This window comes from Scomber scombrus, chromosome 24 (assembly GCF_963691925.1).
Source record: "Scomber scombrus chromosome 24, fScoSco1.1, whole genome shotgun sequence".
NCBI classification, from domain to species: domain Eukaryota; kingdom Metazoa; phylum Chordata; class Actinopteri; order Scombriformes; family Scombridae; genus Scomber; species Scomber scombrus.
The window spans coordinates 296,680-321,592 of record NC_084993.1 but is presented as its reverse complement, the minus strand read 5'-3'; the positions used below and the strand labels follow the sequence as shown (position 1 = coordinate 321,592).

At 39.5% G+C, this 24,913-nt stretch overlaps 2 protein-coding genes and 1 non-coding gene across 3 annotated transcripts; 2 read left to right on the top strand and 1 right to left on the bottom strand.

Annotated features, from left to right (window-relative positions):
• Window positions 1–1,253: 1,253 nt before the first annotated feature.
• Window positions 1,254–8,143, bottom strand: LOC133976641 (adhesion G-protein coupled receptor G7-like). Its single transcript, XM_062414902.1, has 13 exons — window positions 7,994–8,143; window positions 7,400–7,540; window positions 7,019–7,107; window positions 6,034–6,182; window positions 5,833–5,940; window positions 5,389–5,576; window positions 4,230–4,379; window positions 3,562–3,674; window positions 2,951–3,285; window positions 2,352–2,433; window positions 1,968–2,126; window positions 1,694–1,850; window positions 1,254–1,525 (listed from the first exon to the last, which is right to left on the bottom strand). The coding sequence occupies exons 1-13, from the start codon at window positions 8,141–8,143 to the stop codon at window positions 1,334–1,336; spliced, it is 2,013 nt and encodes a 670-aa protein (XP_062270886.1). The 3' UTR covers window positions 1,254–1,333.
• A 6,038-nt stretch (window positions 8,144–14,181) lies between these two features.
• On the top strand, window positions 14,182–20,823 carry ftcd (formimidoyltransferase cyclodeaminase). Its single transcript, XM_062414505.1, has 14 exons — window positions 14,182–14,302; window positions 15,615–15,798; window positions 16,715–16,843; window positions 17,148–17,236; window positions 17,803–17,982; window positions 18,059–18,196; window positions 18,833–18,964; window positions 19,042–19,103; window positions 19,340–19,466; window positions 19,556–19,717; window positions 19,797–19,840; window positions 20,015–20,153; window positions 20,271–20,366; window positions 20,541–20,823. The coding sequence occupies exons 1-14, from the start codon at window positions 14,249–14,251 to the stop codon at window positions 20,622–20,624; spliced, it is 1,620 nt and encodes a 539-aa protein (XP_062270489.1). The 5' UTR covers window positions 14,182–14,248; the 3' UTR covers window positions 20,625–20,823.
• Window positions 20,824–21,480: 657 nt separating this feature from the next.
• Window positions 21,481–21,552, top strand: trnat-cgu (transfer RNA threonine (anticodon CGU)). The gene has a single exon. It is a non-coding gene; the product is annotated as a tRNA-Thr (tRNA).
• Window positions 21,553–24,913: the final 3,361 nt, after the last annotated feature.

Genomic DNA, 24,913 nt, shown 5'->3' with positions numbered 1-24,913 from the left:
GAAGACTAACAAAGCAAATAATCACATTTCCGCGCCCAGTGTCCCTCATCTCCACCACATCTACTAACAAGCCAAAAGGGAAACAAAAGAAACACAAAAAAACTAACAAAAGTATAAATAAATAAATAAAGCAGTTTGACCGAAAAGGTGCAGGCTGAAGCATAAGCACCTGCTTTCATTAATTATTCCATAGTTTCCAATGTGTGTAATCATCATCATACATGACATCACAACTGTTTTATTATCTACAATATACAAAAGCATCACATATCTACTTTCACTCACACATGCTGAAACAGATAATACAACAATACAAAAATATTCCAAGTGAAGATTTTTCTAAAACGGAATATTATCAGTAAAATAAGATGTAGAAATATCACTATATGTCAGTATGAAATCTGATCATGTAAAGCGCAAATATGTCATAAGAGTAATAAAGGAAGTAAAGTGCAGAACAGAAATATATCCGACCAAAAAAAGTAACTTGTTCTTTTATACATGAGGAAAAAAATCAGCAACTTATCAATATAAGAAACTTCAGACACTTAAACTTTTGTTATTTCTGAATAAAATCTTTCATGTTTACATTTATAAGATGATGCTTGTTATACGTGCTCATAGCAGCGTTGATCATTTTACTAACTTTTTATCTTTTTAAAGTTAATTCAATATTTTAACAGTTATTTATTTATTTTATTATTTTTAAGCAGTTTCAGCTTTATGTTGTTTATTAACGATGATGTATACATTTTATTATTTTTATATATTTATTTATTATTATCATCTATTATTTAACATTACTGTGACTACTGTTAATATTTATACTATATTTGTATAATGCCAACTCAGAAATTCTGACTTCCGAGCAGAACTTGACCATCAGTCCAACATGAAAAGAAGAAGAAGTACTTCCTCTTCTAGGTTAGATTCATTCAAGCAAACGTTAGCTCAACATTAGCACTGAATTACTTACTCAAAGTCCTACTTACCTAGTTCCTAGCTAACAGAGCACTAACTAAGGCTGGGTTTCAGTACTCTGAAATAAACCAATACCAAATAGTATTGAAGCATCTCGCGTCAAACGATACCTGCAATCGATCCTTTCTGCATCCAGAACTAGAAAATATGACTATTTGCATGGACATGCTCACAGCCAATCAACACAAACTTTCTTGAGTATGAATTATATATAATAAAATATATCAAATTACGCCTTTAAAACAAGAAAGAAAACAAAGAAATTCTGCAGTTCAGAATATCTGACCTTGGTGATCTTCTTCAGTTAGTCTCGTAGATAGAAAACTATAATCAGTTGGGATGTATTTCCACTCTAAAGGGTTTTGCTGGTGGTGTTAATGTCTCTGTAGGACTCAGAGCCGGTGGCCTTGTCCCAGTCCTTCCACAAGACGTACGTTCTGTTGTGGAGCTTTATGTTGACAGACGAGACGAACTGAGCAGATTTTGACATGTAGTCTCTGAAAGTCCTCGTTCTGGCTGTGAACAGGATGAAAATCAGAAACCCCTGAAGAAGAGGAAGAAGAAGAAGAAGAAGAAGAAGAAGAAGAAGAAGAAGAAGAAGAAGAAGAAGAAGAAGAAGAAGAAGAAGAAAAGAGACAAGAACATGAGCTTCAGTTTTCCTTCTTCTTTTTTGTTTAGCTGTGTAACTGTCAGGGAGCTCAAACTAACACACCTGTGTGGTCGTGAAGATGCAGAAGAAAATGCTGAAGAACAGATTTGTGTCTTCTGTTGCGGTGAGGACCAGGTACCCCAGAGTCCAGGACAGACCCAGTAACACCGCCAGGGACAAACTGATGAGGAACTTCTTCCTCAAAGATACAGGGTTGGAGCTGCACAACGGAACAAGAACCATGATTAATTAATTTACTGTGAGAAACTAAAACTAAAGAATCCAGAAAATATTCACATTCAAGAAGCTGAATCAGAGAATTTGGACTATTTTTCACCTGTTTAGTCTGGGGTCTGTCCTGCATGTGGTCAGAGAGACGAGCACCAGCAGGACCACGTTGTAGATCAGGATCAGACAAACCGGAAGCAGAAACCCCCAAAACATCGGCTTCCCAAAGTCAAACTGGTCGTCCTCGTTCAGAGCTGCAAGCCAGCAACTTGACAACGGAGAGAAGGAAGTAAAACATGAGAACTGACACGGAAACGGCTTTGAAGATTCATCAGATGGAAAAATTCACCATTAAAAGTCTTGAATATGAACATTAGATGACGTGATACAGTGTATTTACATTCATGTTGTACTGTGAGAATGAATTTAAAGAAACTTAACAAGAAAAACTTAAAGATGAATGAACAAAAGTAAAACTACACAAATAACCCACAATTCCTCCTGTCTGTATCCCAGAGGATGTTTGACCCTGTAGGTTGCTCCTAGCGTGATCGCCATGACAACGGCTGGGATTCCTGAGAGGAAACAGGAAATCAAAATAGCAATTAATATGCAATTCAATATATATAATATATACTTTGCTCAGCTGTTATCTCTTTCTTTCTGCTTTGGTTTGTCTGTCCAACAGTCCAGAAACCAAAAATATTCAGTTTACTGTCACATGAGACAAAGAAAAGAAGCAAATCTCCATAATTCAGAGACTGGAATTGGAGAATTAGTCACTGAAACAATGATAATAAATGATTTCTCCTTGTTTCAGGTCTAAAACAAGGGAGTGTGGGAGACTGTCATCATCAAACATCTGGAGTCTTTAAATTAAGTGAATTCTGTGAATACTTGGGCTGGGTATCGGTACTCGACTGAAGTGGCAGCTTGACTTTTGGCCCCCGTAGATTCTCCTGCACTCAGCTGAATCACCACTAGATGGCACTACATCCTAACCACTGGTCTATAAATGGTTTGAACAAACAGCCAAAGCTGTGTCCTGCCTTTAAATGTCGTGCTGTCTGACTGTATGAATGAATGTCGTACCCCATCCAGCAGCGGCGCTGATGGAGGTCCAGTGTGGCGGCAGGTTGCGGCGTATCGTCCTGACCAGCAGCATCACCTGCGTGCCGTAAATGGCGTTCCACATGAAGGTGGCGAGCAGGAAGAAATGGAGCAGAGCCGTCACTACCGTGCACGAGCCATGATCGGGTTCCACGTATTCTTCAGACTGAGGGACTTCATTTTTTCCGATGTTGGGTCCCTCCTCGGTGTCGTTTCGGTTGGAGTTTTGGACTCCAGAGAGGAAGGTGATGATGAAGGCCAGCAGGCTGATACAGATGCAGAGCAGAGCCATCTTTGAGTTCTTGTTCTGAGCGTTTCTGTTGAAGAAAGTTGTAAGAGTTTATTTAATGTGGAGCCGGAACACCAGAGACCACTTCACCAGGTATTTCCTTTAAACTTAATTCATAACTTCACTTTGACTTCCATTTCCATTTCCAGCCTTTTTTATTCTAAATACATTTTTCTGTCAACCTTTAGACATATCATTAGAGTTCATGCTCAAACATAAAAAAAAACTTTTATGTCAAAACTTACTTCAACAACCAGTAAAACAATACAATATTTATATGTGTATATATGAAACAGGATCTTACATCTCTCTACCGTGATGAATGATCGTTACGACCAAACCGAAAATAGATAAGGAGAGTCCAACGATGGAAAGCACACTGAGGTGCTCTGCATACTTGTGTTCCTTTCTAACAGACTGAAACAGAAAGAAACATTTTAACATTTAATTTTACATTTGGTATGTGATGCAAATACACATTTTTATTTTAACAAGTAGCTTCGTGTCTAGTTTATCTTTTTTTTTATCGTGGTTTAATATCAGCCACAGTTGATCAGAACCTTTCCAACAAGGAGTTTAACCCTTTGTGCCTCACTAAGGACATCTTCATTTTTTCCGGCTTTAAAATGGTAGTTGCTTATTTTTTCCACCAGATGGTGCCATTTAGCTGTATTTTGCCTATGGGAGAATACAATGCAGTGTTCCTCAGTCCTGCTCGTCCTGTATTATGAAGCAAAGCAGACCAAAATGACCTGGATGTGTTGGTATGGGTGTCAGATTGTGGTGTGTATGTGTGTATTGAAAAATGAATGTGTGTGTGTGTGTGTGTGTGTGTGTGTACATAAATGTGTGCAGACATTTTTGTCCCTAATGATCTCCATGTATCACTTTTTGAAGTGATACACAAGGGATACGTTGGTTATATTTGAGCAGATTTGAGTGAAACTGGCTGTGCAGATGTGTCCTGTTTACCCAGATAGCAGCGAAGTTGGTGGTGTGGTTGCAGACGCATTGCAGAACACCTGAAGTGTTTTGTTTGAAGCAGCCGGCGGTGCTCCAGTCCTCCTCACTGTAGTTCCAAAACACGCATGCGAAGTCGTGCAGCAATGTGCCGTTCATCAGCTGAAACAGCACCAGATATCATATCAACCCATAACATTTATTTTTTTACAGTAGCAAAACTTAAAGGAACTTCAGCGCCTGTGAGGGAAAAATCTGAATAAAAATAGCTTTAAAACACAATAACACAACTTTTGCATTAATGATAAAATAAAAAGATTCATTGAACATGTTTTATTTGATCTGGAGCCACAGTGGTTTCTTATCAGACTGATAAAGATTCATAATCATAACTTTCGTTTATGAGTGTCGGTATTTACTGTCGGTAGGATTTGACCAAATCTGTGCCTCAGTTTTTTTTCACAAACACATTGTGAGATTGAAAATGTTGCTTCTCTTCTTCTGGACTTTGTCGTCGTGACAGATTAACACCAAGAGCACCAAAACAGTTCCGTGTGCAGCATCATATTCATTAGATTTATTGGTGACATATAAAAAAAACTATAAACAGTTCCACTGAAACCAGCTGGGACAAAAAACAAATATAGAGAAGTCATAAAATTCTCTGAAAACCTGGTTTCAGTGTTCTATAAAACAGTTTATATCCTGTATGCCCTTCTCACCCTGACTGTCAGCCTGTCTATGCAATTAACACCATCATAAAGTTTACAGACGACCTGACCTGTTTGATATTCCACTAATAATCTCATTCTGAACAACAAGAGGACAGAGGAGATTTTAGTGGACTTTGGGAAGAAGAGGAGAACCAATCACAACCCAGTGAAGCAGTGGAGAGTGTCTCCAGTTTTAAACATTACTGAAGACGTTGGCATCACATTCATCCACTTTCTGCTGCATATCTAATTCTTTTAAATGATACTGAGCCCTTTAACCTACTGGTGCACTGTGGAGAGAATTATCACATACTGCATCTCAGCCTGGACCAGAGAGACTCACCCATGTGTTATTAAAACCCTATAACCAAGTAATGGTTTGGGGGTGAATATAATCAAATTTCAGTCTGAATTATTCAAAAACATCAGCTGTACGATGTTAACAGCGACGTTCTTACTTTTGGTCTGAACTGCATCTCGATGTGTTGTGGTACCACGCTGCGCTCCTGACCTCTGACACTGGCCGACAGGACCCTGATGGAGGTCTGTCGCTTGCTGCAGACCCTCGGCCGGAAGAAATGGTCGTTCTGGTAGAGGACGAAGCCGAGCGAGACGTTTGTCGGCATCTGGCGACTACTGACATCTTCTGCAGACATGACAGGCAGAAAAGAACAGGTTTACTTGAACAGAGAAAAACACAAAACAATGCTGATTATTCTCCTACTTTGAGCCTGGTTCTGTCTGAGGTTTCTTCAAGTGCTTCTCATGTGGGAATGTTGGGTCTCTTTCATTTAAAATTAAAGAGTACAGTCTAGCTTTTTTTTTATTGTGATTTGGCGCTTTATAAATAAACATTGATTAATTGATTCCTTTAACACCAGTTTGTCAAACCAGAAACTCACCTGGAGGAAATCGTACGAGTATCAGGGCGTCGGCTTCGTTCTCCATCACAACTGATGACGTGTTGGTGTTCAGCTTAATTCGGTTGGCAAAAAAACTTTCAGATGTCCCTGAACACACCAAGAAACAAAAGTTCTTTTTTAAAAATCAGCTATTCACAAATGTTGACATTAATACCAAAAACCTCCTCATCTGTCACTGACCATTGAGTAACGTGAACTGGACTCCCTGAGTGTTCTCCGCAGGTAACCGAGCCGACTGGACCACCAGGTTGGGCTGAACCACCTCAGACTGAGAGGACTTGGTGTTGGAGCTGAGGTTCAGAGAGAGCTCACCCAGAGTCCTCGTCAGACTGAACCAACAGAAACAAAGTCAGCGTATACCTGCAACTCTGAGGATCCATCACATAATGAACATTCATCTGTTCTTTACTTTTTAACAGTTGTGTTCAAACGTGATTAATTAAACAACACAGAATAACAGAACTAACTTTAAACCATGACTTTCAGAATAAAAAGTATTGATACCAGTGATCCAGACCTGTATCAGATTTAAATAACTCTGATCCCTGAACTGAACCAACAGAAAAGCTCCATCTTGAAGAGGATCTAATGTTGGTTTTCAATGCTTCACATTCTCCTTAACTATCTTTTTAATTGGACATTTCTTCATCTCTAAAGCAAAGAATCAGAGCACTTTTTCTTTGTGAAGGAAATCTTCTTGCAGAGTTGCTTTTAGAAACCGATAAATTTTCCACTTTATGTAAATGTCTTCTTCTGTGTTTCAGGCTTCTTTCGGCCCTCAACCTGAAGCCAAACCTGCTTCCTGTGACTATCCAAACTTTAATTAATTGCAGATGGGTTTCTTTTTTCTAAATTGTGAATTACATTCATATCAACATCCGAGTCATAACTATAACTTTGAAGTTTTCTGATTTTCTGCAGAATATGTTGTCAATGCAACGTCTTCTTAACCATTAACTGTAAAAAAGAGAAAGTAGTCAGACAATAGTTCTCAAACTAAGGTTTAGGAAATGAAATGTGTCAGCTCTGCAGTTTTATAGGATTAAACCACAGAGGTCGAGGATTCATCCTCTGAGGAACATGAATCTGAGTCTATCCATCAAATAGTTGCTGAGATATTTCAGTGTGGACCATCCATAGAGAGAGTTGATGATATGTTTTTTACCCCAAAGTAGTGTTGTTTTCCTCGGTGTTGCTCGACACGCTGGCGTTCAGCAGCTGGCTGACTGTGGCTACTGCTGCCACCCTGACGCTCTGCAATGCAACACAGGACACACGGCTCAGTCATTACATCAAGAAATGTTTGAAAAGTCAAATACTGAAGCTTCTTAAGTGGGCTCTGTATTCTGTATTTTATATTTTATCTTTCATCGTCACCATCTGATCAAATATCATCTAACGTCGTAGATTTCTCAGATTTCTGCAAAATCCTTCAATTTTGTTCATGAACTTGTGCCATCATAGATGAGTGATGTTTAGCATTACTTCCACTGTTAAAGTTAAAGGTTAACTGAGCCAGGAGTTCTGTTTAAGTGATGTTTGGTACCTCTGTGGCGTTGGGAGACAGAAGCAGCGTGTTGGCGATCTGAGCTGCTGCTGTCACATTTTCAGACGTCAGCTCTTCAGGTTTGGACGTCAGGATTTGAGCGCTGGCCGCCAGCCTCTCGAAATCAGCTGGGCTGCTCAGCTGAAAATATGAAAGATATTTGTTTGTATTTATTAGGTCAGCTTTATTTCAAAGCTGCACATTACATGTCGGAGAGTAGAAATCTTCTAAAATGTTTCGACGTTTTTGCAGAAAATGGTAAAATCTTCGTGTCAGAATTTCAGTGTTTAAATAGTCTTTTAATTCTGGATCTTAAAATGTTAACAAGTTCATTTAAAATACTTTATTCATCCCTCAAGGGGCACAATATGAGGCAAGCAAGAACAAGTAAGAGCAAACACATTCATACCCATATATACCATCTGAAAATACAAATATAATGATTGACCTGTTAAAGGGTTAATGGCACTCTCCAATCTCCATCTCCTATGTGTGATGGTTAACATATCACAGTATTTATTTCTAACCCTGTTGGTGACAGCTGAGAATGACCAATCAGCTGTTTTCATGGTTTTGAAGGTAGTTAATTCTCACGTTTTGTTTTAAGTCACTGAGCGTCATGCCGCAGGTGAAGTTCTCTGGACGGCTGAAAGTCGGTTCTCCATTCTGGATGGAGCATCTGGTGGAGGCCTTTGGTTTGCCAGCTGGATGAAAGTGGTGGAAGTTACACAGAGTGAACCTCATTGATAGTATAATTAGTTTATTTATTGAGAACAGTGTTAAACGTTTGATGTTGTGTACCAGAGTTAGCTTATCGCTCTTTTTAATGTTGGACTGATGAGAAATGGGTTGATACCTTGTTGGATGTTAGAAACTCACCACTGCTTGTTCCCTCCTCACATTTTTCCTCAGAATATGCAAACCAGCCGACGGGTGTTTGCGGGAAATTATATCCTACCAACGTCTGACTTGGGCAGAAATTTCCTAAGAGGACAAATTAAATAAAAAATTAGTTGCGTTTCTGAAGGTTTGTTTGATTTGGAAATGATAAGTTGGAAAACAAGACATCTAAAGGTGTGTTCAGAGAGAAAGCCGCTGAATAAAGTCAATGGAAGGACACGTGTGGGTTCAATGTGGGTCTGTGGCACAAAGCCTTTAATGGTAATAGTCTGACTTCTCACATGATCATTAACGGCGTAATAATTCATGACAGTCATAAATTTAAAGCATATAATCATTGACCTTACATCTTATACTGCTGACTGATTAATTTATTATATTTAATCATACGTACTGTTGCAGGTATTTATTTAACCCTTACACACTGTTTTACATTTGGGAGCTTTAAAAACACCATATACACATTTCTGTCAGATTTTTCCTCATGTGACCCACAGTATTAAAAATTAGAAATAAAGTGCATACTTTTTTTTTTTTTGCAGCTGATGCACATTTTGTATGTGCAAATGTGCAAATTGGACCTGTGTTTATTTCAAATAAATCAAAAATCAGCATTTATATATTCTTCATATTCTATAAAATGTTCTCATGGACCTTAAAATAGTGATTGTGAATGTAATTTTTTCCTATAAGATTAATCAAACATTTCTTAATGACTGATGAATGTGAATTAGTGTATAATATAATAAATATAAGTATAAGTCAGAATATGACCAGTATGTGAGGGTTAAGTAGGATCTTGTAAATACTATATAGACTTCTTGAATTTACATTAATGATTGCAGTTGCAAAGTTACAATTTCCTGTAAAGACTGATTCATGTGTATTTTGCAGTAAAAAAAAGGGGGGGGCTAATTATTCTAAAGACCCCCTATCAGCTTCTGGATCAGAACAGGGACATATCAGAAACTATTGTTGTTGTTGTTTTTTTGTTTTTTTAAAAATTAAACACTGTTGTTAGCTGCTGCTGCTAAATCTGACTCACCTACTGCGCACGTCTCTCCAGTCCAGTCATCAGTACAGATGCAGACACCATCCACTAAGGTCCCTCCATTATGACAAATCAGAGCAGTGGTCGTTGGGGGAGTAGTAGTAGTAGGTGCAGTAGTAGTATTAGTAGTAGTAGTAGTAGTAGTATTAGTAGTAGTAGTAGTATTAGTAGTAGTAGTAGTATTAGTAGTAGTAGTAGTATTAGTAGTAGTAGTAGTATTAGTAGTAGGTCCAGGACTAGTAGCGTCAGAAATTGTAGTGGTTTCATTAGGTCTACTAGTAAGTGTATATGTATAACCAGTAACCTCAGTAGCGGGTTCACTAGTTTCAGTAAGCATTGTGGTCATAAGTGGTTCAGAAGTAACTGTATTGGTGGCACCAGTAGGTTCAGAAAGTGGTTCAGAAGTAACCGTATTGTTGGCACCAGTAGGTTCAGAAAGTGGTTCAGAAGTAACTGTATTGTTGGCACCAGTAGGTTCAGAAAGTGGTTCAGAAGTTACTGTATTGTTGGCACCAGTAGGTTCAGAAAGTGGTTCAGAAGTAACTGTATTGTTTGCACCAGTAGGTTCAGAAAGTGGTTCAGAAGTAACTGTATTGTTGGCACCAGTAGGTTCAGAAAGTGGTTCAGAAGTTACTGTATTGTTGGCACCAGTAGGTTCAGAAAGTGGTTCAGAAGTAACTGTATTGGTGGCACCAGTAGGTTCAGAAAGTGGTTCAGAAGTTACTGTATTGGTGGCACCAGTAGGTTCAGAAAGTGGTTCAGAAGTAACTGTATTGGTGGCACCAGTAGGTTCAGAAAGTGGTTCAGAAGTTACTGTATTGGTGGCACCAGTAGGTTCAGAAAGTGGTTCAGAAGTAACTGTATTGGTGGCACCAGTAGGTTCAGAAAGTGGTTCAGAAGTAACTGTATTGGTGGCACCAGTAGGTTCAGAAAGTGGTTCAGAAGTAACTGTATTGTTGGCACCAGTAGGTTCAGAAAGTGGTTCAGAAGTAACTGTATTGGTGGCACCAGTAGGTTCAGAAAGTGGTTCAGAAGTAACTGTATTGGTGGCACCAGTAGGTTCAGAAAGTGGTTCAGAAGTAACTGTATTGTTGGCACCAGTAGGTTCAGAAAGTGGTTCAGAAGTAACTGTATTGTTGGCACCAGTAGGTTCAGAAAGTGGTTCAGAAGTTACTGTATTGGTGGCACCAGTAGGTTCAGAAAGTGGTTCGGTAGTAGGTGCAGTAGTATTAGGAGGGTCAGAAGTTTCAATTGTAATTGTTTCGGTGGTCTCATAAGCTTCACTAGAAAATGTATGTGTAGTGTTCATAACTTCAGGAACTGTATTGATTTTGTCAGCAGTTTGAGAAGGTTCAGTAGTAATTGTTTTGGTAAGACTAGTCATTTCAGTAAGCACTGTGGTACCAAGTGGTTCAGTAGTGGTAACACGACTAGTAGTGTGATAATGTTCAGTAGTTATTATTTTGGTAGGACTAGTAGTTTCAGCATTTTCAGTAGATTCAGAAGCAGGTTCAGAAGTAATTGTTTCAGTAGGAGTAGTAAGTTCAGGAGGCGTAGTGGTAGGTCGTGGTTCAGTAATGGTAGCAGGGTTTGGGAAGTCAGTATTGCTGCTGGTCATGTGGGTTGTTGGTGTTTGTGCTTCTGTTCTGGAGGAGGCCAAAGGAACAGCTGTGAGGAGACAGATGCAGTAATTACAAGTACAAGTACCTCAAACTATACTGCAGTAAAGTACAAGTACCTCAAACTATACTACAGTAAAGTACAAGTACCTCAAACTATACTGCAGTAAAGTACAAGTACCTCTAACTGTACTACAGTAAAGTACTAGTACCTCAAACTGTACTACAGTAAAGTACTAGTACCTCTAACTATACTGCAGTAAAGTACAAGTACCTCAAACTATACTGCAGTAAAGTACAAGTACCTCAAACTATACTACAGTAAAGTACAAGTACCTCAAACTATACTGCAGTAAAGTACAAGTACCTCAAACTGTACTACAGTAAAGTACAAGTACCTCAAACTATACTGCAGTAAAGTACAAGTACATCAGACTGTACTAATATAAACTTGCCTTATCTTACTGTCAATGTTGTAATTTAATATTATACAGTTGAACTTAAAACATAAATGTTTCCTATTTGAAAGTTTGAAGTACGAAGCCTCAGGAGTCCTGAAACAATCAACTTATGTATTGATCTAATGCATCATGTATCATAACATCAAGAGGAAATGAATCATGTCGTTACTGTTGTACTGTGCAGATAATAATCCAACACATACACATTTGTCTCTTAATGTTAAAGTTTTCTTACCCAAAGTGAGAACGAGCAGAAACCAGAAGTCCATGTTAATGCCGATCAGAGACGGTCCAGTTTGAGCTGAGCTGTGCTGCACAGGAGGAAGTGTTGGTGTGATAATATTCAGCTCAGATCTATAAAGGAATGACGGTGAAATCATAAAAGTCAACACAGCAGCTCAAAGGTCATCAGCTGTTTGAAACAATGCTCTGGAGGTTTATTTACTTTTCTTCTATAAACATAACTGAGCTGTGTGAATCTGACTGGTTGGTACTTTTACCATATTATCATCACCAGACTTCACCGGTCGGTACGAAGGTGCTACTGTATATCAATAAAGTGCCACTGATTGATTGATTGATTGATTGATTGATTGATTGATTGGAGGTAAAACCAGACAACCACAAATCAATGAGTGAAACTTGAACCTCAACCTCGAAAAAAAGTTGGGAATAGTTGAACTTTTTGTGGCAAAGTGTGGCGAGAAAAAAGCCGCAGCCAATCAATACACAGAGTCGTCTGATGTGTCGAAGTATGTTTTAATAAATGTATTCCCTCCTGAAACACATTTACATCACATAGACTATTATACATCACATAGACTATTATACATCACATAGACTATTATACATCACATAGACTATTATACATCACATAGACTATTATACATCACATAGACTATTATACATCACATAGACTATTATACATCACATTTCCATTGAAAACATAAAGTTTAGTGGAATGACATATCTTTGGCAACCTGTCTCACTTTAGAGAACAATAGATATGTCAGTAATGTTTTTGGTGCGTAACGGTAGTTTATTACTGCAGCACACAGAATGACAGAAATGAAAGGTAAACGCCCCCCCCCCCCCAACGTGAAGGATTTTCATGTTTTCACTCCAGTTTGAAAGAGTCGTGTCACTCGATTTGTAAAATGTGTTTTTGTTGGTCAAACACTGACCGGCCCTGACCTCTGACCTCTGACCTCTGACCTCTCGAAACAACACAGCAGGTCAGATTATTATAAACAAACGTGAGTGAAGACGTGTTATTGGTTCATGATGATCAAAGTAAAAACCATTCAATGTTTTTTTTACATTATATTTCCATCAGTCTGTGTGTGCGTCATGTGTGTGTGTGTGTGTGTGTGTGTGTGTGTGTGTGTGTGTGTGTGTGTGTGTGTGTGTGTGTGTGTGTGTGTGTGTGTGTGTGTGCTGCAGTGTTACAGTGTGTTATGGTTAAGCTTATCTTCCTCGGTAGCCAACGACACCTCCAAGCAATAAATTCATTTATGATACACATTTCAATGTCATTACTGTATCATGCAAAAACACACGAGATCAGTGTTTGCTTATGTAGCTGTTGAGCTGCACGCTAACCATGTGGTCTGTAGATGAGCTGCAGAGGCTGAGCGTGTGTGTGTGTGTGTGTGTGTGTGTGTGTGTGTGTGTGTGTGTGTGTGTGTGTGTGTGTGTGTGTGTGTGTGTGTGTGTGTGTGTGTGTGAGCTCTCAGGTCTCTGCTGCATATGTCCTCACTCTGATTCCAGCTGCATAAATGTGAATATGTTCTGGTTTGTTCTTCTTGATGACGTCATGTTGGACTTTGGGAAACACTGATCATCATTTTTCATCATTTTATAGATCGATTACAAACTTCCTTTCTATGATTTTTAATAACTTCCCTTTGACGTTTTTCTTTTCATATAAATCTATACAGAAATAGAAGTATACATTTTTAAGAATAATATATGATGAACATCAACATTTAAAGACTTTGCTGATTAACATGAGATCATAAAATAATCTGTAATGTTAAAAGTTATTTTAAATGTTGCCTGAATCTGCAGAAACTAAACCAACATTCATTGATCAGCTGATTGGCAGAAAAAGAAACTAAACTAATAACTGATTCATTGTTTTTCTTCATTTTTAAAGCAAATGAAATATCTGCTGGTTGCAGCTTTATATGAACAATAACAGACATTTTTATTAATGTTTCTGACATTTTACAGACAAAACAACAAGGTTATCTTTTAAAAAAATATTGAAAAATTGAGCCAAAGGTTTGTTTTTGTATGCGACATTAAACTGAATATTGTTGGTAAGATATTTAAATGTATCATGAGGAGGTTTTCACTATTTTCTGACACTCAAAGAAAAGATAAACTTTATTTATTTCATGATAAAACTTAAAATATGACAGCTGGATTTTTTTTTGAACTTCGTTGTTTATTGAATGATTTCACATCCTTCCCTCTGGCGCCCCCCTCAGGCCACTGTGGGTAAATTAAGTATCAGTAATGAATAATGAATGAATGCATTAATCAGTAGACAGATAAGCCTGTGCAGCCTGTAGGTGGCGCTAACAGCAGACCTGCTAATGATTGTCAGCTGACCTACATGCAGAGCTCAGCTGTCAATGATTGAACACACTGGACTCTGTTTAATGTTGGGGGGGGGGGGGGGGGGGGGGGGGGGGGGGGGGGGGGGGGGGGGGGGGGGGGGGGGGGGGGGGGGTTTGGGAGGGGGGGCAATGAGACCTTCAGACTGACAGTGTGAGCTTGTGGATGAGTGTGAAGTCAGTCTGCAGGCGCCATGGCTCAGCTGGTGGAGTGTGTCCCAAACTTCTCTGAAGGCCGAAACAAAGAGGTTAGATATTTCCTTTCATATTTCAAACAGTGTATTTTTTACAATCTGGATGTTTATAAATCATTAACTGCACATTCTTTACGCTCATTATCTCTGCAGTGACTTTAACCTCTAACACTAACCTGTGATAACTTGTCTCTTACCAGTTAGAAGTGTGTGAAGACGTGTTTTTACAGCTGTTTGTTTATTACTTTATCTGATTATACAGCAGCTTCAGGTGTTGTTGCTTTACCTGAAGATTCATTTTCCTATAAAACTAAACTCATAATTCAGTGAAAACAAACACAAGAGACAGATGATCAAAGCGACTTCAAAATTCACTCAAAAATGAACTTTAAAGCTCAAATTTCAGCGTTAACATGTCGGCAAAACAACCTCACTCAATGTCCACTCACTAAGAAAAGCTTGAGATGTCTGATTGTTTTAGATATTCATCATGTATTCATAACTGCTGGTATTGCGACATATTTAACAGAGTGTGACCTCTGACCTCTCCTCTGTGATGCAACACAAACATTAGTTAAACAATGAACAGATTGTAGTTAACATTCAGTGAAGTCTGTTTTATTTGTATTAAAATTACAATAATAAGCAGTTTACTGACCTGTCAAAGAAAATACATAAATTATGTTTTTTAACAGTTTCTAAATGTCAATTTTACCAATTATATAATTATATTTATTCAAAGTTGTATGACTTTATTTTAACAATGAACCCTTTAATGCTCCCGAAGTGTTTTTATTTCTCTGTAGGCATGAAAAACAATATTTGAACTCATTTAAAAAAAAGTTAGTGCAGATGGAGTGGTAGTGTTTGGTGTGACGCACTAAGGTTAGGGCTTTTGAATAGCTTTCCACGGTAGTGACCACTATGTGTGAAAGGGTTAATATGTGTTAAAAGTAAAAGATTTCAGGTTTCTTGTGAAACTACACATGATAGATGTTAATTATCATTTTCTGGTGTCCCTGCTGCCAGAAAATGAGTTTTTCTTCTTGTACAGTGTGTCTGTAAACATTTAAAATGCATTCTCTCTGTCTTGTTATTTTTTTGCTAAATGCTGAATTCTTTTATTGAGAATTCACTCTTAAAAATAGACGTTTCAACCCATATATATGTGGCCCTTATAGGTTTTCCACAGACTGGTTAATAAAGTTTTAGGTTTTCTACAGACTGTTTAGAGTAACATTGAAGACACTGACACAAAATACCCGATGTAAACATTGTACCCCCTAAAACTCAAATCACTTAAACAACATGATTATTTATCAATCTGTTCCTGTGGCAGTCAGTTAAAACTAAGTCTGTGTTCCAGGTGATTGATGCCATCTCTGCAGCCATCTCCGGCACGCCTGGCTGCAGCCTGCTGGACGTCGACCCAGGAGCCTCCACCAACAGAACCGTCTACACCTTCGTTGGCTCCCCTGACGCCGTGGTGGAGGGAGCGCTGAACGCCGCCCGCCAGGCCTTCAGCCTCATCGACATGAGCAAACACTCAGGTGGGCTTCGGCTCAGGATGGTAGCAGCACATTAAATGACCCAAAGATTCGGGGTCATATGGTACTTTACCTCCTAATTGGATCAGTAGGTCATTAACAGAGACCAAAACCCAAAAGAGTCACAATTCGTCTCAGTTTCCCAGACACCAGATCAGGGTTCATAAACACCTGGTGGAGTTTATTCATGTTGAGACGAGTCTTTTGGCTTTCAGTAATCGTCCACTGGTAGGATTGAGGTCAGCTTTGAGTTACAGACGCCACCTAGTGGCCATAGTATGCTAATTATGACCCAGACAATTAAGATAAGATGATATTCCTTTATTAGTCCCACAATGGGGATATTTGCATTGTTACAGCAGCAAGTGGACAGTAAAATAGAGAAGTAGAGTATATAATAAAACATAATAATAATTGAGACATTGTTTACATTATCTACAGCACAACAGGAATTTAAATAAAGTTGGTATTGAGTGGTAATGTTCCAGAGATTATATTGTTATTGCACATATTAAAGTGAAGAGGAAAAAAAAGAGGCGATGGGTGGATGGATCATTAGGTCACTCTTCAGCCTCATTTATAACCAACAGTTATCATGTTTAACCACATTTTAAATTATCATTTTGACCCAAACATTTGATCCCAAACATCATTTTAACCCAAACCATGATGGTCTCTGTGCCTAAACCTAACCAAACCAAAACCACAACATCAAACATCATGACTTTTAACAGCGTGGTACAGATTGATCTGTATCTACTGCTGGGTGCAATCGGCACGTCTGAAGCATTAAAATGGTCGTGATAACATCTGGTAACAGTCATTTAATGGGCTCATAACATTAAATGACTCACTCTGAAACAGTGAGTATTGGTCAGAGCCCTTCAGCAGGTCAGTCTGATGTGTGTTACCTGTGCAGGTGAGCATCCTCGCACTGGAGCCATGGACGTTTGTCCCTTCATCCCCGTCCAGAACGTCACTATGGAGGACTGCGTCTCCTGCGCCAACGTGTTCGGACAGAGACTGGCAGACATGCTGCATGTGCCTGGTGAGACATTGTGTCTTTAATTATTATTATTATATACTGAGAGGAGTTTAAAGCAAGATAAATGATCCAGAGTTAAGACATAAAGTAATAGAAGATGCAAAGAGACAGTTTATCTCAACAGAACATAATGCTCCAAGGAAAACATCCAATAGTGCAGATAAACAGATCAAACCCTCTTTTCTTTTGTTCTCACTTGTTAAAAAGAGTCAAATGTGTTTTACGCTCACTAATACTGAATGTTGTGAATATATGTTTTGTTTTTCTCTAAATTAAAATAAAAGATACTTTAACGTTTCATCCACAGTTTATCTTTACGGAGAAGCAGCACGGAAAGAGACGCGCATAAGTCTTCCAGCTGTGAGAGCCGGAGAGTACGAAGCTTTACCCGACAAGGTGATGCACTGCAGTACAGAGAGCTGCCACACGGCGGAGTAGAGAGTAAAACAGGCTGATTATGGAGACACTGGCTTTATTTTACTGTGTATAAAACTAATTATGTTCTTACATTTAAACCTTCACTTCGCATGAATCAGCAGTGTTGTAGCTTGTTGTTAAAATGAGTCATATTTGGACAACATATCAAACTACAAACGTTATGAAGCATAAATAAACAAGTTTCAACCATAATGTGATGAGGTTTTGTAGCTGCTCCACTTTTCATTGGAGAGCAGCTGTTGATTGACTTTTTGCTCTGATTTTTACACTGTAATGTGCTTTTGCGACCACTAGGTGGCACAAAAAAGCATATACGAATGAGGACAACAGGTCAAAGTTCAGCAGTATGAAGTATAAGGTCCAGCTAAACCAGAATGTAACGTTGTCATGTGAGGAAGCAGGAGGTTAAAACAGGATTTAAAACAGGTTTTTTCTGATATTTTATAGATGCAACAATGATGATTTATCGATAATATAACTGTTAAACTGAGATTATTGTGGATCATCTGTTTTCTCTCCTGCAGTTGAAACGTGACGGATGGGCTCCAGACTTCGGCCCCGCCTCCTTCGTACCGTCCTGGGGCGCCACGGTAACAGGCGCTCGCAAGTTCCTCATCGCCTACAACGTGAACCTGATTGGCACCAAAGAGCAGGCGCACCGCATCGCGCTGGACGTCAGGGAGCAGGGCCGAGGGAAGGACCAGGTACCTGCTGCTGCTCAGGATGTTTGGATGTGGTGAGAGCATCAGTTAGTGATCCGTCCTGTTGTGTGTCCACCAGCCGGGGCTGCTGAAGAAGGTGCAGGGGATGGGCTGGTACCTGGACGAGGCCAACATCGCCCAGGTGTCCACCAACATCCTGGACTACGAGCTGACGCCGCTCCACAGCGTGTATGAGGAAGTCTGCAGGGACGCTGAGGTCAGAGGTCAACACGCCGTCTCTTAACGTCTCACGCTGTATCTTCCCAAATACACTTAAAAAAAGGGTTAGGGTTCCGTTTAGTCTTTAATTTGTAGTACTAATAACTGACATGTTTCTACAAGCATCATCATACTTTGATAACAGATGTAAGAACAGTCTGGACCTTTGTGTTCTCTTTCCAGTCCAGCCTGTTAACCACAAAGACACCAAGCTTCCTGTAGTAGGGGACAACCTCAGTACTCATCACTAATAAGAACAGGAGACACCATAAGTTCTTTAGTCTTATTTAGATTTAAAATTAAGTGGTTTTCATTGCACCTCTTTACAAAGCTGTCGATGTCCTTTCAGTAGGACCTGCTGTAGTTTCTAATGATGCAACCAACAGAGTGTAGAGTCATCTGCAGTCAGTGACACAAACCCGAACCCTTATTCTAACAACCATCCTCAAGTATTCAAAATGTGTCACTAATTATAGCAAATAAAGTGTTAATAATATAATATATATCATATATTCATACAGTAGCACTCAAAGGTTTGGACACAACATTCAAGGATTTTACTGACAGTGTGCAAAGTTGTGATCAGCTGTGATTTGTTTTGTTACTGATGGTAATTATTGTTCATGTTGATCAGGATCTGAACCTGCCGGTGGTCGGCTCTCAGATCGTCGGTCTCATCCCTCTGAAGGCTCTGCTGGACTCTGCAGACTTCTACATCAGCAGAGACCGACTCTTCATCATCGAAGAGGAGCACAAAGTCCGACTGGTGAGAAAATACTTTTTAGTTTTTTACGTCACTTTCTGTCTCAGGATCTGAATTTGTTTTTTCTTTCTTTGTGTCAGGTGATCAGTAAACTCGGCCTCGACTCTCTCGGTCCTTTCAATCCAAAGGAACGAATCATAGAGTGAGTTTTAGATGACATCACACTTATCTCAATATTATAAGGACATTACACATGTTATTAAACTGCCTTAAATACTGCTGTGGACTCAGAGAAATGATCGTTTGCTGCCCTCCAGTGGTCACATTTGGTCATTTTTCTTTATGAAATTTGACACGTGATCTATTGGCAATAATGAGGTCTGATAAATGTATGTGAAGGTGTGTTAGAGGTTCAGGGTTGCTGTTGTGCGTGTGCAGGTACATGGTGAGGTCACAGGAGGACGGACGCCTGGTGTCTCTGTCTCTGCAGCAGTTTGTCCATAGCGTCGGAGCTCGGACGGCGGCTCCAGGTGGAGGATCCGTTTCTGCTGCTGTCGCCGCTTTGGTACAAAACAAACATCTGCATCTATTCCCAATCATAATAAATAATAAATAATAAAATGTCTTTGATGAGTCTGTGTATGTGTGCTCTAGGGGGCGGCACTGGGCGCCATGGTGGGCCAGATGACGTATGGGAAGAGGCAGTTTGAGAACCTGGACGGTGTGATCAGGAGGCTGATCCCTCCGTTCCATCAGGCCATGAACGAGCTGCTGCACATGGTGGACGCCGACTCCTCCGCCTTCAACAGCTACATGGTGACTTAGTGATCACTTTACTGTAGTATTTCCATTTAATGCTACTTTAAACATCTATTATTTGCCTCTTTTGTTGCAGGCGGCACTGAAAATGCCAAAGAGTACTGCAGAGGAAATAAAAAGGTAATCATTTAAAATCTGCAAAACATTTATAATCCTACTTACAATATACAATCTTCACAAGATATTAAATTCACTTCTCTTTATGGCCACCAAGTGGCTCTAAACCAGGAAATAACAGGGTACTGACAACTGTAAATTACACTGTTGTTTTTCTTAATCGTGTACCCTGTAAAGACGAGAAGCTGCGATGCAGGAAGGTCTGAAGCGAGCGGTCGGTGTCCCGTTGTCTCTGGCTGAGAGAGTCAACGTCCTCTGGCCGCCCCTCAAAGAAATGGTCGTCTATGGAAACATCGCCTGCAAGTCTGACGCTCAGGTGTGACAGAAACACTAAAGAGTTAAAAAATTAGATGTTTTCATGTAATTGTGACTTTGTTGTTTGAGCAGAAACACTGTCTACAGTAGCATCATGTGGTGTTTGTGTGGTTTACAGGTAGCAGCTAAAGCGTTGGAGGCAGCTGTTTTTGGTGCGTACTACAACGTCGTGATCAACCTCAAAGACATCACTGATGACAGCTTCAAACTGGCTGTAAGTTTGTCCACTAATAATGAATGAATAATCACCTTTACCTCAGACCTTCTGTCTACGTAGGAAGTGGGTCCTTTTCCAAAGATCCCGCCATGTTGCACCACCATATTTAGTACAGTAGCCTAGAACGGACAAACCAAACACTGGCTTTTCTTTTCTTGTTTTGTGTTGCAGACTCAGCAGAGAGCATCGGCGTTGCTGCAGGAGGCGAAGAACAGTGCCGCTGCTGTCCTCGATGCCGCCGAGAAGAGAAACTGAAAGCACAAAAAAGGAGTTGATGTTATATTAAATTAAACATAAATTCCATAAAAATTATAATAGCAATATTAAGAGGTGGACGCCTGTTTCACTGCAAATTGTAAACACCTCAAAATTGTACTTCAGTGAAGCATTTGAGCAAAGTTGCTGCATACATCATGAATAATAAATGTGTGAATGAAAGAAGTTAAACAGGAAATATTTGCCCAACCAACATTATTTTAATGTTTGTGTGATTTTTACTCATAATCAATAAAAAAAGATAAAAGCAGAAATAGGAAAACGAGCACACAATTGATTGTGGAGAGGTACAGCTCAGCAGGATGATCTCAAACACAGTCTGAGGACTAATGCTATTGACACAACTAAAGCAATGTGTAGGACAGACTGAAAACTGTGAGATCCAATGATTCCCCCCCAGGAGTACCAGAGAGGTGGAAGAAGTGGGGGAGTGATGTGAAACAAGAAAGCAGCATAAATCTACATCAGCAGAGGTGGAAGAAGTACTTGGATCCTGAAGCTGCAAAGAGTCCTCACAGAGATCAGATAGAAACTTATACACACTAAATATATTTAAACATCAACTTAACATAAACATGAACTCCCAACAGGAGATAAAACATCTATATGTTCTGTTATTGACCTGCAAACATGGATGCTTTAAATGCAGTGAGCTGTTGTACTGGCGCCCCCCGGTGGCCTTAATGTTCATTACACCTGAAAACTCAGCTCTGATGGATCATGACTTCTGCTGCCAGCAGCTCTGTGACGCTTTGACCGACATGCTTCTCACAGCACCAACACAACTTTCTGAATATTACATTGTAGATTTTTACTGTTTCAGGTCATTCAAAGAGGCGTGGTGGCCAAGTGGTAAGGCGTTGGTCTCGTAAACCAAAGATCACGGGTTCGAACCCCATCCATGCCTAAATGTCAACAAAGAAACGAAACACTTTAAAGCTCTGAGTAAACTCCTACAGTGTCGGACTTCATGTTGCAGAGAGTCACTTAAGCACTGACAGCTTTGGAGGAAACAAACATTTTAAGAAGTGAAGGTTGTTAGCTCAGGAGGTTAAAGCTCGTCCTCACAACCTACCAGCTTCTTATGCTTCTAACCCTAACCCAGCTTCTTATGCTTCTAACCCTAACCCAGCTTCTTATGCTTCTAACGCTAACCCAGCTTCTTATGCTTCTAACCCTAACCCAGCTTCTTATGCTTCTAACGCTAACCCAGCTTCTTATGCTTCTAACCCTAACCCAGCTTCGTATGCTGCTCAGTACGTTTTCAAGTCAAACTTCTAAAAGAAAAACTCAACTTTCATCCTTTCGCAGCTGTGAACCTTTTGATAAAACAACCAGATGAAGACAGTTTAAGCTTCATCAGGACCAACAGCTCAGCAGGATGAGTGACTTACATCGTGGCCTCATGACAGACTTAACGTTGGTTCCAGTCCTTATTCACATGCTCATCTCACTCTTTACTGTTCAGCTGCTTCTCAGATAAAAGCACAGATAGGAGAACGAGCACATAGCTGCATACAGCTCAGCAGGATAAGAGTTAGAAACTATCTACACTAACAAGTCCTGGTTCAAATCCTCCTTCAGGTGCTCTTCAACTTCTTTACTGTTGATCTTCTCACAGGAAACACAAATAAGAGATCCAGCACTCAGTAGCTTGTAGAGAGGTACAGCTCAGCAGTATGCGCTCCAACGCTTACTGAAACACAGTCTGTTTGGTTCACTTCCAGTCTGAGGACTAATGTTATTGACAAAACTAAAGCAATGTGCAGGACAGACTGAAAACTGTGAGAAAACAACAGACCTCAATGAACATCCAATGGCTCAGTGGGTAAGACATCTTCTCAGAGGTTGTGAGTTCAATTCCTGCTTGAAGCTTTTAAAGTCAGAAACCCCAAATAAAAAGTCAAAAGCTCTAAAAAAAAATCTAAGAGTGTCAGTCCAGGTAGCTCAGGCTGTTAGAAGACTGCTTGGGAAGCTTTGAGGTTGTTGGTTCAAATCTTGCACAGCTCTGAGTAGTTTTAAAGTCCAACATCCAAAGTGAAGGTTTAAATGTGCCCGGAGAACAGGTTTTAGTGTTAATGTCAATGTGGCCCCCCGACCCAATCTGGGAGATGGTTCCACAGGAGAGGAACCTGAGAACTGAATACTGTGTTCTAGTAGGTTCATAAGGTATTATAAGCTCTTTAAGACTTGACAAGGCACGGACGGGGTTGGAAGTTCTAAGGTTGTGGCTTTGATCCTGGGATAGTTTTGAGGTACGGGTTTGGGTTATCAACTAAAATATCTTAGAGGAGACTTTGATAAATGCCTGACAATGAATGATTTTAAGGAGCACCGGTAATGTTCATAAATGACCAGCAGATGGCAGTGTGGCTTTGTCTGATGACCAGTAACACCAGTAGTAGTTTACCTGTTGGGATCCATTAAGTCACCTGATGCAGGTCACATGACTGCCAAATAGTCACATGACTGACATCATTGAGTAAAGCAGCAGTTTGAACTCTTCACTGTAAGTTTGCTTTCTTTCATACTTAGTTTAACTTATTTTTCTACAGTAACTTTCCACTGTGTTTCTTGCTCTTTTATGTTTATGGTTCATCACAAACTTTGGAGAACATGTTGGAAGAAGATAAATCTAAATATCTACATCTTAATTATTGATCAACTTGCAAGAATCAAACAATATCAACCAACAGCTGATCAATATCTCCTTTTCTTTTTCTGCAGCTCTGAAAAATTAACCGATTTATATGTTTGAATATTAAATGTGTTGTAGTCACTGATGTGGAGGGACAGTCAGTCAGTGTCGAGTCACTCATTCACTGAGTGAAGAGTTAAAGCAAGAAGCATTTAACAGCGTCTAAAAGTAGAAAACATCCTTAAACAGCACTTTTACTTACTTTTATTTAATTTTTATTTAGTTGGAATGAATAAAAACAAGTCAAAATTAATAACATAACTTACTTGTTCATTCACCCTGCAAATATTTCCTCCTGCTGCTTCACCAAGCACACATCCATCCACCCAGTGAGTCCAGCACACACCTCATCTGTTGTCACTCCTGCAACTTTTCAAATCAGTCTCAAGTCTATAAACTCATGTGTCGCCATCTAGTGGACTGATGGTGGAACTGCAGCAACTTCCTCTGACTCGGTTCTATTACATTATCTATCACGTTAGAGCCAAAACAAGTCAATTAATCACACGTTTGATTGATTTTTTTGGAACTTGGAACAACTATTTTTAAGACAGTTAAGTATCAGAGAAGACCAGCTCCTAAATGTACTTATGCAGATGTTGATGATTAGGGTTAGGGCTTTTATGTGAGAGCTGCAAAATCACCACAAATTCTTCCCAGGTGAACATAAAAGAAAATGTATAAACACACAATAACTTGTTCATCCCTGTCTAACTCTACAGCTGCAGGTCTCTGTCCAGATACCAGAGGATCCTTTCCCTTCCTCTTTATCCCCATCCACTGACACCTCCTCCTGCTCCTCCTTCAGCATCATCAGTGGAACAACCAGCACCTCCTCAACCTGTGGCAGCGCCTACTGCTGTTGTGAGTAACTTGGTAAAAATGACATTTTAACTTTAATCAAATGGCGCCATCCTGTGGACATCAGCCGCAACTACAAGCAGAGCTGCAGGCAGATTTATAAACTGCTGGAAGGTTTTTAAATTATCATTTTATTAGATTGTAACATATTTATATATGTTTATTTTATTTTGGTAGTATGAACGCAGTATAAGTACTTCATAGGGCTTTATGAACGCAGTATTAGTACTTCATATGGCTGTATGAACGCAGTATAAGTACTTCATATGGCTGTATGAACGCAGTATAAGTACTTCACATGGCTGTATGAACGCAGTATAAGTACTTCATATGGCTGTATGAACGCAGTATTAGTACTTCATATGGCTGTATGAACGCAGTATTAGTACTTCATATGACAGTATGAACGCAGTATAAGTACTTCATATGGCTTCATGAACGCAGTATAAGTACTTCATATGGCTTCATGAATGCAGTATTAGTACTTCATATAGTACTATGAATGCAGTATAAGTACCTCATATGGCAGTATGAACGCAGTATTAGTACTTCATATGGCTGTATGAACGCAGTATAAGTACTTCATATGGCTGTATGAACGCAGTATAAGTACTTCATATGGCTGTATAAACGCAGTATAAGTACTTCATATAGTAGTATAAACGCAGTATAAGTACTTCATATGGCTGTATGAACGCAGTATAAGTAC

Bases quoted from the DNA above. Each gene is read 5' to 3' on its own strand.
- LOC133976641 (XM_062414902.1), bottom strand. From the start codon at position 8,143: ATGAGGTTCACTCTGTGTAACTTCCACCACTTTCATCCAGCTGGCAAA. The intron at 5,577-5,832 runs GTGAGTTTCTGG...TCATGTCTGCAG, and splicing joins ACTCGTACGATTTCCTCCAG to AAGATGTCAGTAGTCGCCAG. The intron at 1,526-1,693 runs GTGTGTTAGTTT...CCTCTTCTTCAG, and splicing joins GCATCTTCACGACCACACAG to GGGTTTCTGATTTTCATCCT.
- ftcd (XM_062414505.1), top strand. From the start codon at position 14,249: ATGGCTCAGCTGGTGGAGTGTGTCCCAAACTTCTCTGAAGGCCGAAAC. The intron at 15,799-16,714 runs GTGGGCTTCGGC...TTACCTGTGCAG, and splicing joins CGACATGAGCAAACACTCAG to GTGAGCATCCTCGCACTGGA. The intron at 20,367-20,540 runs GTAAGTTTGTCC...TTTGTGTTGCAG, and splicing joins ATGACAGCTTCAAACTGGCT to ACTCAGCAGAGAGCATCGGC.